Source organism: Lampetra planeri, chromosome 22, assembly GCF_965212315.1.
Source record: "Lampetra planeri chromosome 22, kcLamPlan1.2.h2, whole genome shotgun sequence".
In the NCBI taxonomy this organism is placed as follows: Eukaryota; Metazoa; Chordata; class Hyperoartia; order Petromyzontiformes; family Petromyzontidae; genus Lampetra; species Lampetra planeri.
Genome location: NC_136128.1, coordinates 10,416,408 through 10,441,314, shown reverse-complemented (window position 1 = coordinate 10,441,314; position 24,907 = coordinate 10,416,408). Strand labels below are relative to the sequence as shown.

Here is a 24,907-nt window from a genome sequence, read left to right as displayed (position 1 = left end):
GAGAAAATGTTTTATTTTATTTATTTCAACAAGATCCAAAGTTTATCTTGCGCATGTGTGTATACATCGGACAGAGGATTTTTTTTACATAAACCCAGAAGAAACGAATGCAATGTTTTCCCACAAATACTGTTCACCCCATAAATGCTAAAAGATCAAACACACGCCTATGTTTATCAAAATGGACAATTTTACTCCTGAAGCGTTAAAAAAGAACTGCCTTCCCATCTCCCCCATTCTAATAATTTCAAAGCACGGCAGAAATTGAATCACATAAAATCATTGATGCATAACGGGGAACAACAAAAAATGCAAAACCCTTTCAAGTTGTCGTGGCCAGGTAGCGTTTATACAGCAGATGTTTTTGAAATACTGTACTTATAAAAGGAAACGTGACAAAAAAAAACAAATATACACCAGCAAATATGGCTACGCAATGTTCATACAGTGCACACTTGTCCTATCAATGAGCAGCATTCTAAATAAGTAAAATCGGCTTCAACCTGTCAGAATATCAAGCATGCAAAGGGGATCCTTATGGAAAAATCGAAATCTACTGTACAATATAAAATTCCAGGCAAAATACAATGCTGATTCGATTATTTTATAGTTTTTGTATTAAAGCTGCCCTTGGATGAATTTAAAACAAAAAAAAGTCACCTTGAAAGGGTCTTATATTGCAATGAGGAAAAAATAACTATAAAAAATATAGGTGATACAAGCAAATAAATAACCCCATAAGTTTCAATCAATGTACAAGGAACCTAAATTGTGTTTGAGCACTCATCAGATATCTGAAATGAGATGTGCACAGTAGGTCAACAGCAGTCAGAATATGCAGCCGTCATGAATACTGACAGCTGTTTGGATGGAAGGGAGACTAATCTATTTTCGTGTAAGGTTTCATTTAATCAGAGGAGATCTTCCTCGCGTGAAAATGAATACAAAAGTTGTGTATGGTGACCACACTTGCCAGATCGGTGTGCACCCATAGGCAAGTCTTACGGAGTTACCGATAATGTAACCAAAGACACAGCTTTGTAAATGTCGAAACCAAACCAGTGACGTAACACTTGTTTAGGAATGCTAGAACTGTTTTTTTTAACTACATCTCGAGTACATGTTGTTTGGACTAGCAGTAAATTAAATCAATTACATTCTAAACCATGAACACAGCGTCCCCCACCGCCAATTTTATGGGCCATCCCTTCCACTGCAGTCACCACCTCTTGCTATATTTGCCAAAAAGTTTAATGCCATGAAGATAGCTTGGACCTGGAGGCATAACGTTGCCTGTCCATGTTCCATGGCATATGAGACCCCAAGGCAAAAATCATACGAGAGTTATTTTGCCACGAGCGTGTGTTAGTCTTTAACGTTTCTTTATTAGTTGATGTAAAAAAGGCATAGAGAAAGTAAGCAAACACATGCAAACAACACCAGCTGCTTTTTTTTTTTACAAAGACATCTGCAGCAAAATACAAAGCACAACACAAAGACACGTTTGACAAATTGACTGACAGCTTTAGTGCCGGGGGAAATATATGCTCTCGTAATTAAATTAAAACAGTGTTTCAGAAGCAGTCGAAACTGCCTCAAGGAATAAGCAATTGATAAATCCTTTATGACATTGGCCATTTAAATTAAATAAAGGAAGCCCCTGAGCTTGTGAAACTGAGGCAGACAAGTCCAACCAACGCAAATGCACACTTCTCAATTTAAGTCATCTTAACCAGTCTCAATTGTGAGCACGACAGTAGTGCTTTTCAGCAGCCACCGATTCAATCCGAGAAGCCCATGATTCAATCCCTTCCATATCTTGCCGCACAGTGACAACACAACGGGTTTGAATTGAGCTTGCTCGCAGGATTTCCATGTAAATTACACGGGCAGCATATCTGAATCAAACTTCTTATAAAAACACTACTGCTTCCAGTTCCAGCTCTATAGGGCATATTGGTCACTCACTAGCAACAACATTCCCCCCTCCCCCTCCTCGGCGATTTTATGTATTGTCACGATTCAGGTTATTTTTCTGTTTCAACTCTTAGGATCGATTACTTTTTTTTTGTTTAAAACATTGTGGTGAATGCAGCTGTCACTAGTGACTTGCAGGGGTCCTGTAAAACGCATTACTTAAAACATATGGATTGAAAAACATTGATTCTCATGCGATACAATGCATGCATTGTGCCACTTAAGAAGCAATACTAATCAATTGTTACACCCTTGGTAATTAAATTTAATTTGTAGTTAAACCTATTTTCCCCAGGAATATAATATTCGTATTTTTTTCCACACAATATGGTGCTGAATGTTCGTCAAAAAGCAAACTGTCCATAAATGAGACTTGGAACAAAACATAGAAAGTCAACACAGCACCACGGACAAAAATAAAACACTGATGGCAAAGTAGTAGTAGCAGCATCACCCTTCTCACCAACAAAGGTTATTCCACGCAAAAGCCAAGACGCACGATGGGAGATGACGCTAAAGAGTGAAAAGTATGAGGCTTCCCGGTTAAATCTGTAAACACTCGTCAAGGATAAATCAGATGAAACCCGCCTCAAAATCCTCACTTCGTTTCGCATGTTGATGGCAAAAAGGCCCTTGCAAAAGCAATGGCTTGTAATGATTGAATTTTTTTTATTCATATCCTTTAACATTTTTTTTTAAGCACCACAGTAGTTTTTATTTGGTGACATTTCACTGTTGGAGACAAGTATTTCCATTTAAAGGCTCATGACCTGAATGGCAAAGCTTGCCAGCTGTGCAAGGTTACCTGAGATGTTGACGGCAGCACCATCAATTAAAAAAAAAAAACTGGAAAGATGTTTAACATTTTTATATATTTTTTTTTTAGAATTTGCCATAAATACACTGGACTTTTGAAAACTTTTTATTTTAATTTATCCTTTTTTAATGTTTTTTTTTCTTGTTTTTATCGTATAAATTTCAAGAAACAGTCACCAAGAGATCTTAGTTTGGGGTCAAGATCAACGCAATACCCGTTATATATGTTATTACAGCAGTACACTCAAGCGAGCTCGTACAGGGCATAATTGTCACCATGAACATTCAAAGTGCACCATGGGAGAAGGGCAAAAGGTAGATGGAACACCAACCTGTACACTCATGTTTAATGCAGATGGGTAGTTAGATTTAGTTTATCCACATGTATATTTAATACTGTTTTAACCAATTATATTTAAACTATGCTAATATAGTCAAGGCACTGGGCGAACATAGTCCTTCAGGGACACCTAACTATAGCCAGTGGATTACCACAGACCGGTTTTGGAAATGATATAACACAAAGCTACCTCCAAGTTTTTTTGAGATGCCTCATTTACCCAACACTAGATGTTACGCCTGTATAGTGGCGCACCGCCATCACACACAAATGTCAACCCACGCTAATTTATCATATTGCCAATTTTGTGCGGTCATTGGTGACCAAGTCAAGACGATGAATGCATTATGCTTGAGAAATTGGGTTTAAATTTCATGCGGCTGCCCAAGCCTGAAACACACAACAACAACGACACCGGCTGACAAACACGTTAAAAATTTCAAATGCTTTCTCGCTACGGTGTAAAAAGTCAGGTGAGAGGGGATGAGATGAACCGAGGGAACCTCTTGCCCAATCTTTGAGAAGATGGTGATAATTATGGGCTGCTCACAAGCCAAGAGAGCGCTCACATGCATAACCCTGTACATACAGCACCCTACTTGTGAACCCGTGCGCGAAAGGCATCCGTCCACCGCTCAGTCTCAAGTGCCGTCCCATGTGCTCTTCCTGAAAGGAATGTTTCCACCTCACTTTCCATTTCCTGATCGACACAAGGACCACAGAAGGAAGCAAGAGAATCGAAAGAGGCGTGCAGAGTGGGAGGAAAATGAAAGGCGAATTAAAATTCCACTCAACGGTGCACACGGTGAAATACAATTTGTTCTCGTACAGCATCTCCATGTGAAAATGAAGAAACATGGAGATGCAGAACCTGATTCATATCAGTTTGAATTGAAATAAAACAACATATTAAGAATGCTTTCAAGACTAATAACTTATTTTAACCAGATAACCTAATGAATGCTAAAGCGTAAATCTTCAACAATGGACTTAGAGGAAACACAATGAGAGAAATTACAAAGTCCAGGGGTAAAATGGAATACAAAAACTATAGAAAAAAACCCCAGAAAAATAACGCAAATCATTGACCGTTATTACAATTAAAGAAATAAAATGTAAGGCTTTTGAACGTGATGAGCATAAATCACATAACGATGCATTCCAGTCACATGTTCTCGTTGCATATGTGGAATCACGCGTGAGAATCAATCGTATTACGCAATTTATAATGTCAGTTAAGGGCTAATGCAACATTTAGCCGAATGGAGCAAACGTAACCGCACAAATGAAGCAGAAACTACGAGGCGACAAAATGGTGTTGCCAAAAATTGTGACATTTCGCGACTCCATCGCGTGCCCAGTGAGCGTACGTTCGACAGGGCTCACCTGCACAAGTGCCATCTTGTTGTTTTCCCTGCGGTGGTTGTAAACGCACTGGCTCAGTATGGCATAAAGTCTCTCAAGCTCCTCCACCGTAGAGGCGTCGGTCCGTGTCACCACACGGTCCAGCAAGGCCTGCCAGCAAACGCACCGCCACACGCACACACAAGCATAAAAACACGGATTGCACCCAGTAATTAGTGCCTTTCTTTAACGTGGCATGGGGTTTCAGGAAGTCATGAATCACATCTGAATTAATACCATAACCAGTTCAGTCCTTTATCCAGTAGAGCCTCAAAGACTTCTCAATTATTCACAAGAATGATTTAGGCTTTAATGAACATTTTCTTAGCCATTTATTTTTATCCCAATTATCACAATTGTCCTTTAGCAATATTGCGTCACAAGACGTTGAGAAATTTCCATTCGGAAATCTTACAGCTAATAGTGGACCACCGTGTCGGGTTATTGCAATTGCCGTTGTATTCACACAAAGCACAGAGTTTTGATATGGCATGCATACAATGTTTGTCGCATGACAAAAAAAAGCAACAGTTTCATACCCAGGATTGGCAATGAGTCAAATTTTAGGGGACTGTCAATTTGCCGCACTTGAAAACCTGGCTTAATTACAGGCGGCCGTCTGGAATTAAATCCACAATAGCAGCTGTAAAGGCTCAGTGTTCTGACCCCTCATTCACTTGGCTATCTCCAAATACAGTGCTTTTACAATGCATGGCCATTTGCAATATTATTCTGAAAATACATCATTACCCGTGTTGCTACTCGCACAATGTATCTTAGGAAGTCTAAACCTTACACTCACACTCGGCTAAATCTAATGCTGTTTATTAAACCTATCTCTCCGTATTACACCGTGTATCTGTCTTCTACGACATTGGTTTTATATTCAGTTTTCCACTCGCCTGCCAATGTAAGACAGCATTACAATGAACAGCATGGCTCCAATGGAGCCATATGTCGTCCACTTGCCATCACAAAAGCCATAATACAAAGCTAACCTTATAAAGCTTAAAGTATTAAAACATACAAAGTGTGTTTATCACATTTCAATAAATTGACAATTTTTTTTTAATCACCGAGCTGGAATAAGTAAAATGATGTGAAAAAACTCATTCTCTTTTTGTCCAGTTATTTGTGACCAAGCTGTCAACTCACTATACTTGAGAGCACAATTTAAACAAGGGTGGCTAAAACCCGGATATGAACTGGGGCTTGACGACTAAATGTTCTCCGACGTGGCATTATTCATCTGAACCACCTGGCCAATGCCATTCACGAGTGCTTTTGTTTCACAATTGAAAGGTCAACATGTTTAGTTCATACCTGCAGTATATTAGCTGGTGAGTGTGCAACTATCTGGTTCATTGCAGAAAAACGTTGCGAGACATAACCAGGAAACTGGGACGGTCGATACACACCTTCAGTTTGTCTCGATCGACAATGACTGGTAGCACTGGCTCCTCCAGCACCTGGCGAAGCTTCTGAGCATCGATTGCCCTCTGCTGCTCCATCTGAGCACGCTGGCTCCGAGAGGCATCGTCCTTCTCATCTGCCAAGGCTTTTGCATCTGGGTACAGTGGCACAACATCACATTCATATAGCGCTTTTCAATGACCTCCAGAAGCCTGGTGACCAAGGGGAAAGACCTAAGAGCAGATTGTGGGATACTGTTATTGCAGATTTTGGAGGACGCTTATCTACTCTGCAGCAGCTGCAGGATCTGAACGATGGTAGAAAGGGTTGGCGGGCGGTGGTGCTGTCAATGGCGTGACCTTTCTGACATCTTGATCTTGATTTTTCAGCAAAAACCTCTTTAGTGCTTAACAATACAACTGTAACGTATAGGTAAGGGGCTTGTAGCGATTATAACTGGGACGAATAGTCAGCTAAATGTGTAATTGACTACTTTTTTTGTGGTCGATTCCACGGGCCCCTTTAAAGATGTCAGGCACCTACTGCAAGCTTTGTGAACAGTCGGTAATTTAGATTTGCCAGCGCCATGGATCAGAGTGATGTGAACCGGAGCAGATGTTGCCCGAGTGTAGGGACCTTATCAAATCACACGAAATCACTGTGACGTGTTGAAGTGACAGAATTTTTATGGCAAATGGTGAACGCGTGAGTAATGATAGTTTTTTTTTGCTAGAATGTATCCTGCTTGGGGGTCTCTTTATTTTCCACTTCAATCTCCCGAGGGTCTTTTAATTCACTGCTTTAACTTACGGGGGTTCTATTTAAAACATAATGCTCACTCTCCAAAGCAGGCTAGCGTAATGCTTACTTTTTACTATTTTTTCCTCTCATACCTTCTACAGCCACTAGTATACTGAATGCCCCACAAAGTAAAATAATATAAACGATTTGAATTGTGAAAATTCATCTCACCATGACTGGGGAAAATAGTTGCACGCCCAGTAGTCACAAAAACTAAAACCAGCTACATAATCAGCTCATTGATGCCAAAGTTAATGTTATTAAATACATTTAAGCAAATCGCTTTAGGCTTGATTAAAAACATATACTAAATTTGAAAATGCTACTGAAGGCAGAAAGGCTTTTCCAAGTTTATGAGGATAATAAGGTAAAGTTATCTCACTCTGAGTATAGATAATAGTCCCACATCTTGTGAATGTAGTGCATTATCAGGGACCTCAGTTGGGTAAGATCAACTTAGAACCTTGCAAATTAAAAGCAGAACCTTGAAATCTCCTTGATAAACAATAGCAGAGAAAGTGTAGCGATGTCAGAAGTAGAATCACGTGAACAAATTGCTTACATTTGTAAAAAAAAGTCCAGCAGAATTTTGTACAATTTGTAGGAGGGACAAAACAACGTCATCCATCCTGAATGAGCTCGTGTACACAAATAAACGCATTCATTTATATTTATCGCACGCCAGTTTTAGCCGGGCAGTAAACCTTTCAAAAACCAGGGCTTTCGGGCTGGCAAACATATAATGGACTATTGTTACCATATAATAATTCTCCATCAAATTAAAGTCTTGAGCAGATTTGTAGTATTTTCATGAGATTAGTTTTTAAATTACAACATGCTATTTGCTTTGGTCACAATATTACCAACGGTCCTCTGTTACTGAGTGACACAGAATCCAGATTTAGTTGTTAATACAAGAGCCACAACCTCAGATTCGCACGGTTGGCTACGTATGGTGCGAAAGAAGTTCGGCATACATACATACAAAGTGAGCCATTCAAACCTAAATGCATTTAAATTAGTGAAAAGATGCTAACCCATGAAACATGAATCCTCTCCTTTGAACCCAGTGATATTCATCACAATGTATTATTTCTGTTTGAAAACACACACAAATTCAAACGGGGAGGGAAAACTGCAAATCACGTGGAATTTGTCTTGTTTTAAATCAAGCCACCCTCATCCATGATTTCAAATGCCTTGCATCAAGAACATGAATTGTTCCAGATTGTAAAAAAAAACTGTGAATGCCTCACCCATTTCATCAAAGACAGGTGGGAACTGGGTCATGCCACTGAAAACCTCATACAATTGCTTTATCTCCATCCTTTCATCTGTAGCTCCATCAACGCGAAAACGAAATGAATGGATTGTGATTACAAGGTGCATCAGCTGTGTGGGAAGAGTGCAAACAAAATTGGATGTACGCCAAAAAATGGGGCATATTGGGCCATCCTTTTCATCTGCTTTTAGCGTTTCACGCTTACTCAGCGTATGCTGACATTAAGTAATCATCTGCTTTGAAATCTTTTTGGACAGCTGCTAAAAACAATAACATTGTGAATTGACTGCTCTTGAACAATGAAGTCTCAAAAATAAAAATAACCTTTATAAAGTCAACGTCTTACCATTTTATAGTCACATGGTCCAGGATGAAACTACAGCTAAATAAGATGACAGACAGCTTATTACCATGGAAAGACCATCATCCAAAGTGAAAGAAAGTAGGTAATGATATTGATTATCTTGCAATTGGTTCAAAAAGAAAAACAAGAAATGACGCAAATTTGATCTCGCACAAACCTCCCTCCTCTCAAGTTTTTCTGCCCAACGGCAGATTGAATGGCTCAAGCACCCTTCATTCCATCAAATTCCACTCTCTCCTCACCTCACAGCACTCTCCCACCTACTAGTGCCCTTGAGCCATAGCTATGGAAGGACATGAGAAGTTATTTTGGCTGAACTTCATCAACGTTATTTGTTTAGGTGACACCATAACTGAATGCAATTTTACATCTTACCAAAACCATCACAGTCATATATAAAGCGCAGACTTCAATATTGACCAATATGTCAACTTACTTCTTCCCCATAAGACCTCAAGGTCATAAAACTGTTACTTCAGTCGTGAAACTGTTACTTCAAAACCCCTGCCCACAGCCAACTCGGGCAATCACGAAACAATTATGACCACTTGGTGGGAAATAAAGTTATGCTCCTTTGTTTGGATGGTGCCATCTCCATGTATGGTTTGGGAATACCGATGGTGAAGAGTGCCTCGCATTTCTCAATATAAAGACGTGTTTATTTTTACCCAAGGCACCCTCTCTCACAAAATATACTTCTGATCTCAACGGGATCTAACTTGGTGGCCGAGCTCTCTGCTTTAGTATTAATTTTTTAAGATTTCTCAACTCCGAGTCACTTCAAATCACGCTTCGAATGCTTACAAAAAGCGTGATATTGCGTTAACAGCAAACATTTGAAGGGCCATTGGCCGAAATGTCACCTACACCTATTATAATCACCCAGGAATGTCCTTAACGCTCATGACGTCACTCCACATCGACCAGCCCCCCTCATTAATACTCATGGCCAGGTGACGTCCTCCAAATGGACACCCCCCACCCCTCATTAATAATAATGAGCGAGCGGCATCACTCAATATGGAGTACTCCCCCCCCCCCCCCCTCATCAATAATCATGAGCAGGTGATGTCACTCCACATGGAGCACCCTCACCCCTCATCACTCGACATCGAACAGCCCCCCTCGTAACGTCCTCCACAAATTGACACCCCCCACCCCCCATTCATAATAATTAGCGGGTGACGTCACTCCACATGGGGGCCGAGGCGCCTCCTCCCCCCGTCAACTTACAACCCTCACTACAAAGGCAGAACCCTCACGTCACGTGATCTCCGTAACGCTATTGAGACATCGAAGTTAAAAGGACGTCGTGATGAACAAGGGATTATAACCTTAAAATGAAATAGGTCTGTGTCACCGCGCCCTTACAAAATGCACACGCATTAATGCCATTAATATCACGTCGCGATCTGCTTTTCGCTTGCAAGTTTCAGATTTACTGCAATACACCCGTTCTTGGATGGGCAAAAGGCTAGTTGTAAATGTTTTACTCTTGAGAGCAGTGATTTTGACATTAGTGTTGAGTTGTCCTTACTTGTGCTTGTGCACCACTGCCAAAGCATCACACATTTCAAAAAGGGCCTTACACCTAAACTATCGTCCATTATATAATCGTTCCTGTTTAAGGCAGTCTTACGGACGAATAGTGTTGAGTTTTTGTTACTTCACTCACCTTTGGAAGCCGAGGCATCTCCATTTGTTGTCTCTGCGAGTCGATCGTCGGCGCTGTTATCACCTGCGGCCGGACCCAGAGGCGGCAAAGACAAACGTGCCGGGTTTGCTTCTTCCTTGTTCGCCAGGCTGTCAGCCTCGCCCTTCTCCTCCGCCGCCTTGCCATTGCTCGCCGCTCCGCTGCCAGACACCTCGGTGTCAGCCTCTTCCTCACCTTCTTCTGTTAAACATCAAAACGGTCAATTTCTTTACTCTGGCCAAACAGGAGTCCACCGAATGACAATTCTCAGTTAGAAGTGAGACAGAATTCAGGGGGAGATTAGAAATGTTACACTTTTCTCCGCATCACCCCCCGCCGCCAGTGACTTGATGGACTACCACCATGATTCACGGTCATTGATTTAGGTAAAAATGTATGTCTCTGTTACAGTCACGCTTGTATTCTTGTTTTTTCTCTCTCGTTTGTATTGTTTTGTTTACTCCGTTAGTCTAAAAAGATGTAACAACTGTATATACCCATAAATCGTAAATATGATCCTCGTAAATGCGTGATTTAACGAATGCATCTACGGCATGAAAGTCAATTTGAATACGTTAAATGATGCTTTGCTATTCTCATATTGTGTTGTGGACAAAGCAACATACCGTGAAGACAGTCGGAATGGTATAAAGTGTTGCATTAGTTAAATAATTATAGGTGAAAGGCGCATCCCTGCAAATGCTTGCTAATACCACTGCTGGCAGAAGGACACAACGAGAGGGAGATCTACAGAGTCCCTCAAGAGGGCATCTGGCCCGCTCTCCCAGCTGGCCAGACATCTTGGCAGAGGTGGAAGTACCCACACTTTACACCACTACGTTCAACTTGCCAATCGACTGTGGTGTACGTATATATACTGTTGCGGGGACAAGAGGCGGTGCGCATGAGGTAATAAACTTGCACCATTGCATTCATTTCCACGCCGGGAGGTCGAATCGAAGCGACGACCTCTGGATTGCTAATCCAGCGTGCTAAGCGTTACACCGTGGCACTGTAACTACGCAACAATTTTAAACGACCTAATCAATCACGGGACACTGATGAAAAAACTCATAGGCTTTAGCCTTTTGTGCAAAAACACAGGTGTGAAGATGTTCAAACACCAAATAGACACCTATAACAAGGCATCAACGTCTGTATTAACTACACATCATGTTTGTGGTAAAACATGCAAACAAACATGCTCTGATAATAATGTCTGCATTGTCCTTGAAACCAATTGGCCTACACCAGAAACAGCCTCCTTTAACTGCCTTGTCTCAACAATGTTAGACCAAAGGACGCCAAAAGGCGAACAGCAACAAAGGCAACGCAGATATCAAAGCATGAATGGCTCGGGCCGAGCAGTTTAACCCTTTCCCATTTCGATGACGTACGTGTAGTACGTGACGTATGTGTACGTCATCAGTTTTTATTGCATTCCGATGACGTACGGGCACATCATCGGAACGGAACCGGACGTAAAAGGCCACGCAGCAGGAGGGAGTGTGGCACAATTTGGTGCCAGCTCTCGTAAAGTGCGGTCGTGTCGCAACAGTTCTCTCAGGCGAGTAAAATGTATTTAAAAACGCCTCTCGAAATAAAATTAATGCTGAACGACTCGAGATTCAGCGAAGAAAGGGGACCACCCCCCACCCTGCAATTTGCAGACGTCTCGGATCGGGAAAGCGTTAATCTGTTACAAACACACCCAGTACAACGTGGCCGCGACAAGTAGAAGAGGCCAGCTGTGCCTCCTAGCTCTCACCCTCAATAATGGGGATGGCAGATTCGTCGAGTTGGTCAAGCTCGCCTGTGTCGCTGTCCAGTTCCATGTTGGAATCGGCATTCCCGCCCAGCGGACCATTGAGCACCGGCTGCTGTTCCTCGTCGATAGCACCGTTAGCGTCGTCCTCCTTCCCGGTGACGGATCCACCGTCTGCAGCGTCGCGAGAATCGTGCGAGTCCTCCTCTTGCCCCGTGATGTCCATGCTCAACTCCGTCTGCACATGAGTAAACGCTCGTCGTTTGTACAGTTGGTGGCTCTGAAGAAAGTAAATCAATGCTCACCGCTGTACATTTTTTTTATGGACTTATTTTGGGTTTCTCCCCCAATTTTATTCCAAATGTTTACATTTTAACGTTTAGATTTTATAGCAGGTGAGAACTGGAGCAGGATACTCTCATTTGTATATGTGACCTGGGGCATTAGTCTGAAAGTTGGGGGTGATGATTGCTATGCATAATCCCAATTGAGCACTTTCCAGGCCAACTTTCGAATTGTCAGATTTTGACCGCGACGCCAGGACACAATGGATTTTTAAGTTCACTACGAAGCTAAGATGCATAGTATTATTACGGTTATCACACCCGCAGTAATATTCACGACGGCCGTTGCGTTCGAGCCATTAACCTCTGCAACAAGCGGCGAATGCACTAACGTTAGGCCATGTCACGGAACATGTGCTTTTGGCATCGTGTCATGAGATTAATAAATGTCCATCTTTCTCAGCATCACATCACACTGGATTAGATAATTCCTTTGGAATATGATAAAACAGAACTAGTTTTGAGATCCCTTCAAGTGTCCACTGCACTTTCCCACATGCCCTACTATGAAGGTGTTTGTCACGTGACAAACTGAAATGTATTGATTCTCAGAGATCAAATTTTGTTATATTAAGGAAGAGCCTACATTTTACGTGAGGAATTTTGGTGCACTCATCGGTGATTTGGTTGAGAACATCACCTTATTACCTCGCCTTACATTTTACAAATCGGAGCAGATATTCATGGCGGAGAGGAAACCGAAACAGCTAAACTGCTGACACTATCAATTCAACATGTGTTTTCATGCTCAAATGGGCAAAGGGAAAATCTCAATTCCTTGGGTGGACAAAAGTCTATATATAAGACTTCTCACAAAATAGCGCTAATTATCACTGGATCAAAGTAATTCAAAATGTCTTAAGTTAAGAGAGTGTATTATACGAACTGAACATTCTGGGAGATTAAGGGTGCAGCTATGTATATAGAGTAATACAAATGTTTATTAATCCCATATGAAACAAGAAATACTTCCAAAGTTAACAATGCTCCAAACGGTTCAATACTGCTTTACGCAGCAATGCTGGGAACCAAATTTGAAGCCACTACACCAGAGCAAGCGGTCCTCCTGCCAAACTACATATTTTACTTGGCAATTAGCAATTGTGCTGCTTAAATGATGAGCAGCACTTTACTTGTAGAGTTATTGAGGGTGGAAACCCAGAATAGATCCAACTATGTAAAAGCCAGGCAGTGACGAATGGCTTCATGCCTTGCAGGGCTTTCACAATTGCAATGCCTGTTAACGTTATTACCATATGTTTGCGCATGTGTGTGTCACATCACAATCAATACAATCAACCATATATTCCCATTTGGAGATTTGTGTCAGGGAAATTGTGGTTGCTCGATGTTATTATATGACTGACATTGGCACTTTAGAATGCAGAAAGCAGAACGATGGTTGCAGATCAAGGTGCTCTATATGATATTAACCGATTCTCCTAATACAGAGATTATCTCTTAAGAATCAACAACTTAATTATAGGAATTTTATTTTCTGCAGGGGGAATACTATTAACTTCGTTTTAAGGTCATGTTTAAAACACTTATATGAATGAGGATTCCTGATACATGCCACAAAACCAAAGCACACAAGTATTATAAATTCATTGGAATTTAAATTAAAAGTTCACAGCATCAACTATTCTCTATAAACGAACATACGTATATTGAAAATCCTAAAACCAGACACGAAAGTTCTTTGAGGCAGCAGGGTTGTTCTTTAACCACATTTATGTAAAAATTGGCAGTGAGAATAAATACTTTAGCACAAAAGCACGATTTACTGTCGGTGTAGAACAAAGTTGCATGCCTCATGATTGTCGCTGGTATCAGCACCGTCGTCTTTCTCTGCCGTATCTTTCAACGTGTCCTCCGCCTCATCGTCCTTGTCGTCAGCCTCCTCCTTCTCGGACTTGACGTCGCTGTCTTTTCTCGAGCTGGCGTTTGCCGGCGCCGGGAGCCGGGCCTTCTTGTAGGAGCAGCACACGCCCCTCGACCACTTAATGCGCCGTCGAGGCTTCTTCTTGTAGGCTGCCATCCACACACAAGCACACGTACATGGAGGCTGCCCTATAAACAGGTCTGTGCGTGCAGCAGTTGGAACCACGTGCTATGAACCCAATGACCAGCCAGAGTTCAATTCGTGGCCACCGGGACATCAAATAGCATCACAACCTTCTCCGGGCTATCCCGTACGTTGACTCGGTTCTAAATGAGTACTTGATGCAGTGTACACACATCAGCAGTCTTAAAAGGTGATCGCCAACAGCACTTGTCATAACAGCCTGTATGGCAATACATGCTGATGTTTGTCTTTTTTATGTGTACGTAATACATGACTCAAGGGATTGTTATATCGTCTCTCAACAATTCGTGAAACATATACACGTTAGCAATAGGATATTTAAGTCAAGTTGTGTTTTTTTTGTTTATAAACCATTTACCAATCACACTGTGCGTTTGCGGCACTAACAGTAATGTTCGGTGACCCTTGTTCATGAAATGGAATAGTCAAAAGTGAGAATTAAAACTAAGTTGTAAGTAAACAAAAATGGCCCTAAAAGGGATATTTTGGGATTTAAAAACGTAATTATATTGCACACACCAAAAAGTATCATATAACAAAGGACAAACAATATACGTCGATTGTTCTGTTAATGATTCTGAAGCTCATGACACATGCATCAGCTCATGTAAGGATCAATGTTTTTCTATTCATATATATTGGTCAGTTTAGATTGGTAAAAGGGTGAGGGGGGGGAAGTCTCCAGGACCAGTTCAGATACCATTTGCCAATGATGTTAGCCTTCGCCGGGAATCGAACTCTGGGGCTCGAAATGTATAGTATGGTATGCTAAACACTGCACCCCCAATGCAGCATCTTATCAGAATTTTTTTAACGAATAAAGTATAAAGTAATGTTTATGGATGAAGGGTCATTAATTGCCTCTTGCTTGCGACAAAAAAAAAAAACCTCTGAAAATCACTGTAAAGTCATGCAAGTGATGAATGACTGCACAAAGAGAAGTTGCAAAATGTGTGCCTTCGATTTCCCCGAGTAGCACACAGAAAAAAAACAGATCCCGAGTGAGGATGACAGCAGATGGCACTCTATGGCCTTGTGGTGCACAAAGGGGGCACTCTCATTACAGTTGCCCTGTGGTAAGAGAGCCTCTTCCAGAAACCGGTGTCTGCTGGGATGACAGCTACAGCCAAATTCCTCTGGCCAAGATGAATTCATGCGCCAAGCAACTAAAGCCTGCAACAAATGTGCTTTAGCAGAATGGTGGGAATGTAAAAGCCAAAACATATATAAAGCACTGTAATAAAACTAAATGATCCATTTGTGTACTGCATTCAGATTTTTTATCCAAATCTTGAAGATCAAATATGTGAAAATAGCATGAAGAAAAAATAATAACGTACGCCGAGTTATAAGATGAATCTAAATTAATTAAATTAACGTTTTCAATGTTTTATCCATTGCGACGGAAACTCCATGAACTCGATTTCTCTGTCAGCTAAAGTTTTGTTTCCCTTGTCAAATGCCCCCTGTAATACAATGAGGTCAACCGCCGAGACAAATGAGTCTGCAAGTAGTCCCTGGCATTAAGATCACCAATGTTCACCCCACTTGATTTTGGCCTTGAAATAAGAGCCCAGAAGAAGCCCATCACTGTTATCGCCAATGATTGACAAATGTGTCCTTTATCCTATCATAATTCCCGAATTATGAATATACTTCAAACCATATGGCTACTCAGGATAACAAAAGCATTTTTATTTATATATTCATTCATTGTTATGACCGGATAAAAAGGAGTGCAGCCAAAGTGCGCAGAACTGAGTGACACACTTGCAAAAGCCAGTCCAAAAAAAAGTACCAGGCAAACAGAAATGGCAGGAGGATTTGAATGGAAGGTGGCATCAGGTGACTTTAGCACAAGGGCGCACATCACAGCAGCAACCAAGAATAGCGCATGCCTGCCGACGGGCAGATTAAATTGACGTGCGCTCCGCTCCGCTGAGAGCTGAACGGATCCCCCCGGGAGCATGCCGCCGTTGCGCGAGCACTCTGTACAGATGCACAAAACGCCTCCAACAAACGAGGCCCATTGCATTGGGCGGCAAACGCCAGCCTGGAATCCGCGAAGATGTAAAAACGAGAGCCACCCTCCCCCTCTCTGCTCATTTTCAATTAATCTCCAAGGATGCTCCAACTGACAGCGAGTGAGCCGGATCCCAATGTCTCCAGCATAGAATTTTTATGTTGTGATAAACGGGCACAGTGAAACTACAGGGCCGTTTTGAGATGTTTTTTTACTTACGTTTTACAACGAGGTCACCGGCAATACATTATTTAGCTATGCAAACTCCGTGAGTAGAGCACAAATGTAACAAGGGAAAAATTCAAAACAGGCAACAAGCTAGTAATAAAACGCTTTGGACTAATGTTTGGCTTTCAAAACAAACGATCTTAGTGGAGTACAAGCACTTACGATTGATCTTCACGACTGGGCTGGAGGTATTTGTCACAGCGGTTTCAGCAGAAGCCAGAATTACAGCTTCACTGTCTTTCTTCTTTAATGTCCTTACAGTGTAACATTCTGGTGCAGACATGGCCGGCACAACACCTGAAACAAACATGTGATTGTGAACAAGCAACCAATGTGAGATGCACTGAAAAAAAGAAAATCAATACAATATTTATATTCTTGTTTTTTTTCTTACTTTTTCACCTGATGATTGCTTATGTTGCAGTCGAAACGTCGTGAGAATTTAATATTTTTATTATTTTATTATTTCCCTTCTACATTACTTTACCGAAAGAACCAAGAATATGAATCCCTGCAGTCACGAAAGCTTTAAATCAAAATACAATATTTATTAAACGTTTATTTTCAAGCCCATTTATGTACTAATTGTGCAAGAAAAAAACTCCATCATACGCACAAAAAAGTTACTACCAAGTATAAATTTTGATTTAAAGCTTTCGTGACTGCAGGGATTCATATTCTTGGTTCTTTTGGCAAGCAATCATCATCAGATGTGAAATCCACAGCAAGAAAATTTGCTGTGGATTTCACACCTGATGATGATTGCTTGTGTTGCAGTCAAAACGTCGTGAGAATTTTAATTGTTTCATATTTGTATTATTTTATTATTTCCCTTCTACGTGACTTTACCGAAAGAACCAAGAATATACTACCAAGTATGTTTATAAAGTTCCCTGCACAGCCGACAAGAGACTGTACAGCCAGATGATGTTAGCAAGCACTTCATTTTAGGTAAAGTATGCAAAAATGTGCTCATACAAAAAACTAAATGTACCCTTACATATTTGAAAAGATAAAAAAAATACCTACACATGTAGTATATTAATGCAAGTCTATGGGTCTATTTAGTCGAGTGATTCACATTATTTAATGTGACAAACTTCATTTTTAAGTGTCAGGGTTAATACAATCACGACAACAAAATACCGTTTGTACGTCCAAAACCAGGAATAGATTTATGAAATATAAATGCATATTACACAAGTGGGCATCACATATTTTGAAAAATTCCACAAGCTTTTTGCTTCAATTATTTACGACGGTGTGAAAAATGCACATCATGCCAAATTCATAAAATGTGATCGGAAAATGGACCACCACCCAAGTACTTATTTTTCGCCAACTCACTCATCCACACACTGCGGCCTCTGTTATTTGACAGGTCCCCTGTACATTTACACAGATTCTGAGCAGTTAACAAAAAGGTGGTCCTGTCCAAGAATAACTTGGATGAGAACGTCTTTGGAAAGAACAATCCAAAGAGCCAAAAAATAGAGCGAAAACACAAGTTGAAAACAAATTACTTGCCGACTAAAAATTACAATCAAAGGATTCGCAAAATCCTCAGACAAGGCGACACTTGAGGATTTTTTTTTATAATTGTGGGACACACCACGATGACATCACACCACGTTTTTTTTGTCTAATTGAGTGAACTTTGAAGCAACGTGGAATGTTGAACACTCGCTGGCAAGGAGGCCATGGGACAAATCCAGGTTATTATTATTGAGTTTACATACACGCGCACCGGCCGCTCGCACACAGCTTACCTCGCTTTGTCCGTGACTCGTGTATTTCCTCGCAGAGTTTCTCAAATTCGGGGTCCAACTCTGAGGCCATGATGGCGTAAGTGGTGTCCTTAATAGCACACGCTCGGTGCCTGATCATGCGATCTGCAGCAAGCCGAGGCATCGGGGACAATATCGTCACAAGAACATCAACTCAACCATCAGAGAAAATATCGACATCATGTTGTTATTATTATAGGAAATTGTAATGCAAGTGGCCCCTGTGCAATATATGAATGTCAGTTTTTATGGAACACACCACTTTTGAAAGAAAAGAGCACGTGCACGCATACACCCCACACACACATCAAACAGAGTACACATGTGCCAGAGTTTGAAAGTAGAAATACAGGAATTTCATAAAAGTAATATTTGGCAGGGGTTTATGTTATATAAGGAATATAATGGGAACAATAATTTTAATGCAGCTCTGCGTTAAACTGTGCCTGTTGTGTTGTACCATGCCGACAGCATACGGGTCTTACCGTGTTAATGACTATAGCAACCTGAATGTGAATGCCCAATTATGGTGCGGTAGCATTCAAATTAAGGTGTGAATGAATGATCATTAATAATGTTCTATCGAGTGTTGGATGAATTATTGCCCATGCTTAATGACACTGTATGTAAGTCATTAGCTTTTACGCACCGTAAAAAAGCAACTGCAGCTCAGATAACATTCTCAAAATGGAGCCCGCGAATTCTATTAAAGCTTCATTTTAAAACCTTGTAATGAAGAACAAATCGAGTAAGTGTGGACAATATGCTGCATCGTAAAAAAAGACTTGGCCGACACATTTTAACGTCAACTGTAACAAAAGGAGAGAAAAAAAAAATATGCATTTCACTATACGATTTTGTACAACAAGTGATCACTTGGGAGAGGCTGCAAGCAATTTTGTTTTAAATTGAAACGTGGGGACGCAACACTTTCCACAATGGACAGTAACACGACAGCACGAGCCACCCACCCTTCTTCACCACCGCCATTCACATTAGCAAGCACAATACGCCAATAACACGACCTCTGCCTTGCAATTGATCGCAAGGAAGGGGACTGCATGTCCTCCGCATTGGCCCCATGCTGCTTTCTCTGGTATGTGTGGCTTATTTGTATGTTATTCATTTATGACACTCTCAGAGCATACAGAAAGATAATCATATATTTTAAATGTATATTGTCAGCGAATATTAAGTATGCAGTGTTGTATCGATTTACATCCATTTTTACTCATCATACGTGCATTTGAATCAATTGCGTAAGAACTGTTTTACATTTGTGTTCTAATTGTTCACGATCCCAATTCATGTTAAGCTTGCTGTCCTTCATCCGTACGTTCGATTAGCATGGTTGGCTACATACGGTGCAGAAGAAGTTCAACATACATACATACATGAAGGCTTTCACGACCAATATTATTCATAATAAAGGTTTTTGGGTTAGATCGCGTTATTTATAAATGTGTCAAAAGCCTCCACCACCCGACACGGCCAAACAGTAAAAAATGTGTCACGGTACGGTCTGGAAGCGTGTTATTAAATAAATAAAATATATAATACAAGCCGGCGTGAGTAGATTAAACGCTGAGTTTTATAAGGGTACCACGGGGTGACCAGCCCCTCCCCACCCAGCCCCACCACCCAGCCCCACCCCTCCCCACCCAGCCCCTCCCCATCCAGCCCCTCCCTCCCCACCCAGCCCCTCCCTGCAGGACGGTCGAACGGATACAATAATCCCCTGTGGGCTGGTGGAACCAGGAGGTTCCTACCAGTATAAATCACGATACCTAGGATATGTGTCGTTATGTGTACATGTGCACACTGTGCAGACACAGGCAGATGCCTCACCACTGGGGTCCTTGTCAGGGTTATAATCGAGGGCATTACTGCAGATGAGGGCGATGTCATCAAGGAACTGACGCGTTGTCTCGTACTTGTGCTGGTCAATCTTCATCCGCACTGTCGACAGATCCATGGGCAGCCTCACCACATCCAGGTAGTCGGACACCTGAAAAGCGAAACATCACCTTGTGTTCAAAAAAATGTCTCGAGATGACATAACTATTTCTGAAGTCCCTTCAGTTGACTCTTTATCTTTACTCGGTAGAGCACCTCCTCGCATGTTTTTTGACATTACAATCAAATCGATTTTGTTTTATTCCTCAGAATGTTGGAATTTGTTCAAATAATGAACACAACATACGCAAACATATTCTTTGGGTCTTTCGGTAAAGTCACGGAGATAGGTTCAAAGAAAAAAATAAAAATAAACTAAGACGTTTCGATCGCAACACAAGCGTTCCTCATCAGGCAAACATTTTTCTGGTGCAGTCATCGGTGACCATAAACTCCCTGTACAATTTAATCATGGGTGTCTATCTGTCTGGATCTGAATCCACAATTTCAGTTGATCCAGCTAGGTTCTCCAACTTAGCATCAGCCACCTTCACGTGCAGCACCTTATCGTGCATGCTGCTCCAGAAATGTTCATCGCATAGTAAACAAAATAATTATTTTCGTTCAAAGAGCTGCAATTTACTTATTTTTTTAATTAAAAAAATGTGGACGGTCATTGGCGAGGATGAAACCATTAACTGGCTATCATGAGAACATTACATTTAGATTTTGACATCTTGTGGTGAGCAGCATAACACACGGCGTAAAAAAAATTGCCCCAGTAGACAGCATCGCAAAAGCATTTCTGAGGTTACTTCAAAAAGCGAATTCATCCACATGAGTGGCACACGCATTTTAATGCTCTGCAAAAACTAATTTGTTGGATGGTAATTACTTTTTTTGCAGTCAATGGTGACTTGAAATCCTGCTTTGATCCAGAGTGAGGGACAGACGTATTTAGGTGGATGTTTGTGGGGAGGAAGTGATTTTGGAAATGGGAAGCAGGAATAAAGTAAGGTCAGCGACCCACTGCAGGGACAGACGAAGGTGCAAATTGCATATCATAGGACCTACACTCGCGTGACGCACGAAGGCTGAGTAAACAGGGTTCAGGGAAGATAAAGGCCCTACTGCTGTCAATAACGTTTTTGTTACTTTGTGCTAAGCTTACCGGTCGAGTGCTTGTTAAGCCAAACAACTCCCGACAATCACATTAAGCTCCTTTCTTCCTCAACCTGAGCACATCCAAAGGAGCTTCCCAACACCAGATTCGTTATCCCTCCGTGTCTTAGTGTCACTAATGTGTTACAGGCCCAGCAAATTGGCACTCACTTAAATTCATCGAAATCCAGATATATCCCCCTATGTTGACACCTGTACATTTCTCACCCAGAAAATAATGCACAAAAGGCACATGCTGTTGAAATAAGTATATGATTATTTGTGCACTGGAGACAACCCCAAGAAAAATGCCTATTAATGTGTAGGTATGTAACTAGATTGTCTACCCTTGGGTATCCAACATGATGAAACTTTATTGATTTAAAAAATTCTTAATATCATGGCCAAGTGCGTCTCCAAGGTACGCATTGACGTCACTCCGATACATCCCATACATCAATGCAGTGACGTTACTACAGAACATCGTGTTAGCGTGTCTGATGGTAATTTGAAAGTCTTTTTACTCATTCACAAAGCTTCAAAGCCATGCCAGACAGCCTGTGTGCGCAGAGCTACAAGCACTGCTCGTTTCTTGGGTTGTGCGTTTTATTAATTGTGTGCTTGGCCAACTCGGACATTTCAATTAGAAGTAGAATTTGCATGCAGGAAGACACTCAAGAATCCAGAAACAATCTGATTATGTAAGAGCTAGGAGATGTGTTCTGCTGCTTCTATAAGCTGCTTTAAATTCCATGTTATAGTTGTTGCCGTTTACACGGGTCTATTTATTTTCTTTGTTTGATTAAAATAGTTATTTTAGGTAATAGGGTAACATGGTCTTCTAACTTTCAACTTCCACGTAAATTTGTTATTCCACCTTACACATTACTCAGTCCAAAGTTATATTTCAAATAATAGGCAACTAGTGGACAGGTTGTCGTAGGTTATCTAATCCTGAATTACTTTTATTATTTCAACTAAATGAATTGGTCATACTGCTTGACACATCTCACGCTAATTGCTTCTTGTATGCTATCGCAATTTAACTGGAAGATTATCATCTGTTTTGGTATTATGTAAAATAGAAAATTGTAACCATGACTTTAAAAAACTACGTGTATTTGAAATGTTTATTTTCACGTCGCAACTCGAGTTGAGGAGCTTTAATTTTAAATAAGCTGAGTATATAATGTGGACCAAGAAGTTAAAGATATATATATATATAATCTGGCAGATTATATAAGTATTTCCCAGGCCATAAGAATGTGGAATTTCCACCACTATCTCAGGGCAGCAAACAGTTTGGAACTCATTTAAATATTTGAAATAATTATCTCTCTGTGATAACTAAAGGCCCATAAACATGACAGGGGACTATTCTTTGGTTCTTTCGGTAAAGTCACGTATAAAGATAGGGTGTTGACTGTTATGTTATCCAACTCTCTGTTGTATTACATTACATTTCTAAGTATACTAGATTTGTGTTTCTATTTAATTTATACCTGATGATGATTGCTTGTGTTGCAATCGAAACGTCGTATGCTAGTATTTAATTTAATTTATTATTTTATCTTTATACGTGACTTTACTGAAAGAACCAAAGAATAATTATTGCAGTCACGAAAGCTCCAAATCAAGTATGACAGGGGACATCACTCAAAAGTCCAAGAAGACAGGATCGCAACCTGCCCCCCTTTCCTGCACTGCCATCTTCTGGCCACCTCTGTGGCGAGCAAATCTAAGAGGTTCATAAGAACACCCTTTATCCACCAACCTTTGCCTCCGAAACGCTGCATTAACAGACACGCTGTAGTACTTAGGCCACCCACGCATGGCTAAGCTTCTCACAAGTGCCACGTCCACTACGCACCTCCTCTATGTCCACGGGCTTGGTGAACATGCGGAAGCGGTTGTCGGTAGCCAGGCGGTTGGTGACGTCACGCAGGAAAAGACGCAGCTCCCTCAAGGTGTCCTGCTCCTGCTCTTCCAGGCGCTGCAACTCCTCGGCCGACAGCTTGCGTGGCTCGGGGCAAGGCGCCAGCGGTAGCACCTCTAGGGCCTGCAGCACTGCGCCACACGCACCCACCAGCCGGGCATCATAATCAGAATCTTTATTCATCCTGGAGAAATCCGATGTGCTGTGAAGCTCTTTTTCAAAGATGTCCAGTTGGGCGGGTCAGAAAAGTTACAACATAGGTGGCCCGGGTGCTTCAAGGAAGGGTCGACGCGGCTGATATACTGTGTTCGAATATGGTATGCAGCGTCCGTGATTAAATGCGGTGCAGAAAATGTATGACCTAAGCTTGGTCACAAATATCTGCACAAAATGAAAACCACAACATTCATTTTTGTTTCTCATTTAGTTTGGCAAAATTCCGTCTCCGGGAATCGAAAATATCAGTTTGACACCAATTCGACGAGCATCTAAAGCTAGTTGGGAAGTGTGTGAAAAAGGTCACTTAAAGAGATCTTAAAGTCGTTGAATAACACACAGGCTGATGAAGATAAGGCAATTGAATATAAAGCCTTTTATTTTTAGTGGAAGACAGACGAAGAAACACATAGCTCATATCTTGTACACACACAAGCGCGCTAATTGTGGCGAGCTCTCCTCACGTGAATATAAAGCTTCACTGCGGAGAACTTTACAATTGTGGATGAATGTGTCTCCATAGCACTCAATTCGTGTCCCTGCATTGATGTTGCATTAACGTGTAATTTCACAATTAATTCAATAAAGTACTCTAATTATAGTGGTCGAGTGTGACTTGAAAGGCTATTATTTAGAAAATTAAAAACAATGTTACTTGAATAATTGTATTCCTTTAATGAAAAACAAGACTAAGTAAAATGCATTTATTTCTACCAAGAATACTCCTGCCTTCCAAGAGAGGGAAAGTGTCACTGCCCACGTCACAAAATCTCATCAGGTTTACTGCACATTAATGTGTAAAAAAAAATCTATTCAAATGTAATTGCTTTGGTTCTGACAGCAAAACAAATCCCATATATGTGAATGCTATCAACAGTTCAGCAGCGCTGCTGTTCACTAGAAATACAATATATCAATTAAAATCAAGATTTTCTTGTGATACTGCTTTGCCAGTGGTGCATAAAAGCACAAATAACAAACATTTAACACACACACTGTGTATATGCAATAATTCAAGCAATTAAGGAGTTTGGCTCATCTATAATAGGTAATGTTCCGTATATCGAACTGTTGTTGACAAATGTAGAGTTTTTTTATATAATTAAGTAGATCTTCATCCTCTTTTTATGAGCATGAAACTACGCACGTTAAGAATGATTTCACAATCTATGCAAAATACATGTGAATGTTAAATTAAGGGCTCGATGATCAATCAAATAACAGTACAAACACGAGAAAACACTTGAGAAACAGTACAAACAAGACTACAAATGAGAGAAAAAAACAACCCATTCTCAAATGAATTGAAATTCCACAATGTTAACACCTTTTAAAACATCACTGATGTAAGGGGAGATGAGGTGGGGCGGGG

General features: G+C 40.9%; 1 protein-coding gene across 14 annotated transcripts in view; it reads right to left on the bottom strand.

Moving 5' to 3' along the window:
* Nucleotides 1-4: 4 nt before the first annotated feature.
* Nucleotides 5-24,907, bottom strand: part of ATAD2B (ATPase family AAA domain containing 2B) — a 44,709-nt gene continuing 19,806 nt past the window's right edge. For 12 of the 14 annotated variants that reach the window (XM_078604405.1, XM_078604401.1, XM_078604403.1 and 9 more), the window contains exons 21-30: nucleotides 23,254-23,450; nucleotides 20,175-20,334; nucleotides 18,309-18,431; nucleotides 16,702-16,836; nucleotides 14,013-14,233; nucleotides 11,859-12,093; nucleotides 10,073-10,291; nucleotides 5,956-6,104; nucleotides 4,520-4,648; nucleotides 5-3,833 (exon numbers count right to left, since the gene is read on the bottom strand). In XM_078604405.1, the coding sequence (XP_078460531.1) occupies nucleotides 3,729-3,833; nucleotides 4,520-4,648; nucleotides 5,956-6,104; nucleotides 10,073-10,291; nucleotides 11,859-12,093; nucleotides 14,013-14,233; nucleotides 16,702-16,836; nucleotides 18,309-18,431; nucleotides 20,175-20,334; nucleotides 23,254-23,450 (1,673 nt within the window). In that variant the 3' untranslated portion in view covers nucleotides 5-3,728. The remainder of the gene's footprint in view (nucleotides 3,834-4,519; nucleotides 4,649-5,955; nucleotides 6,105-10,072; nucleotides 10,292-11,858; nucleotides 12,094-14,012; nucleotides 14,234-16,701; nucleotides 16,837-18,308; nucleotides 18,432-20,174; nucleotides 20,335-23,253; nucleotides 23,451-24,907) is intronic. The other 2 variants (XM_078604404.1, XM_078604409.1) reach the window with 2 other exon arrangements.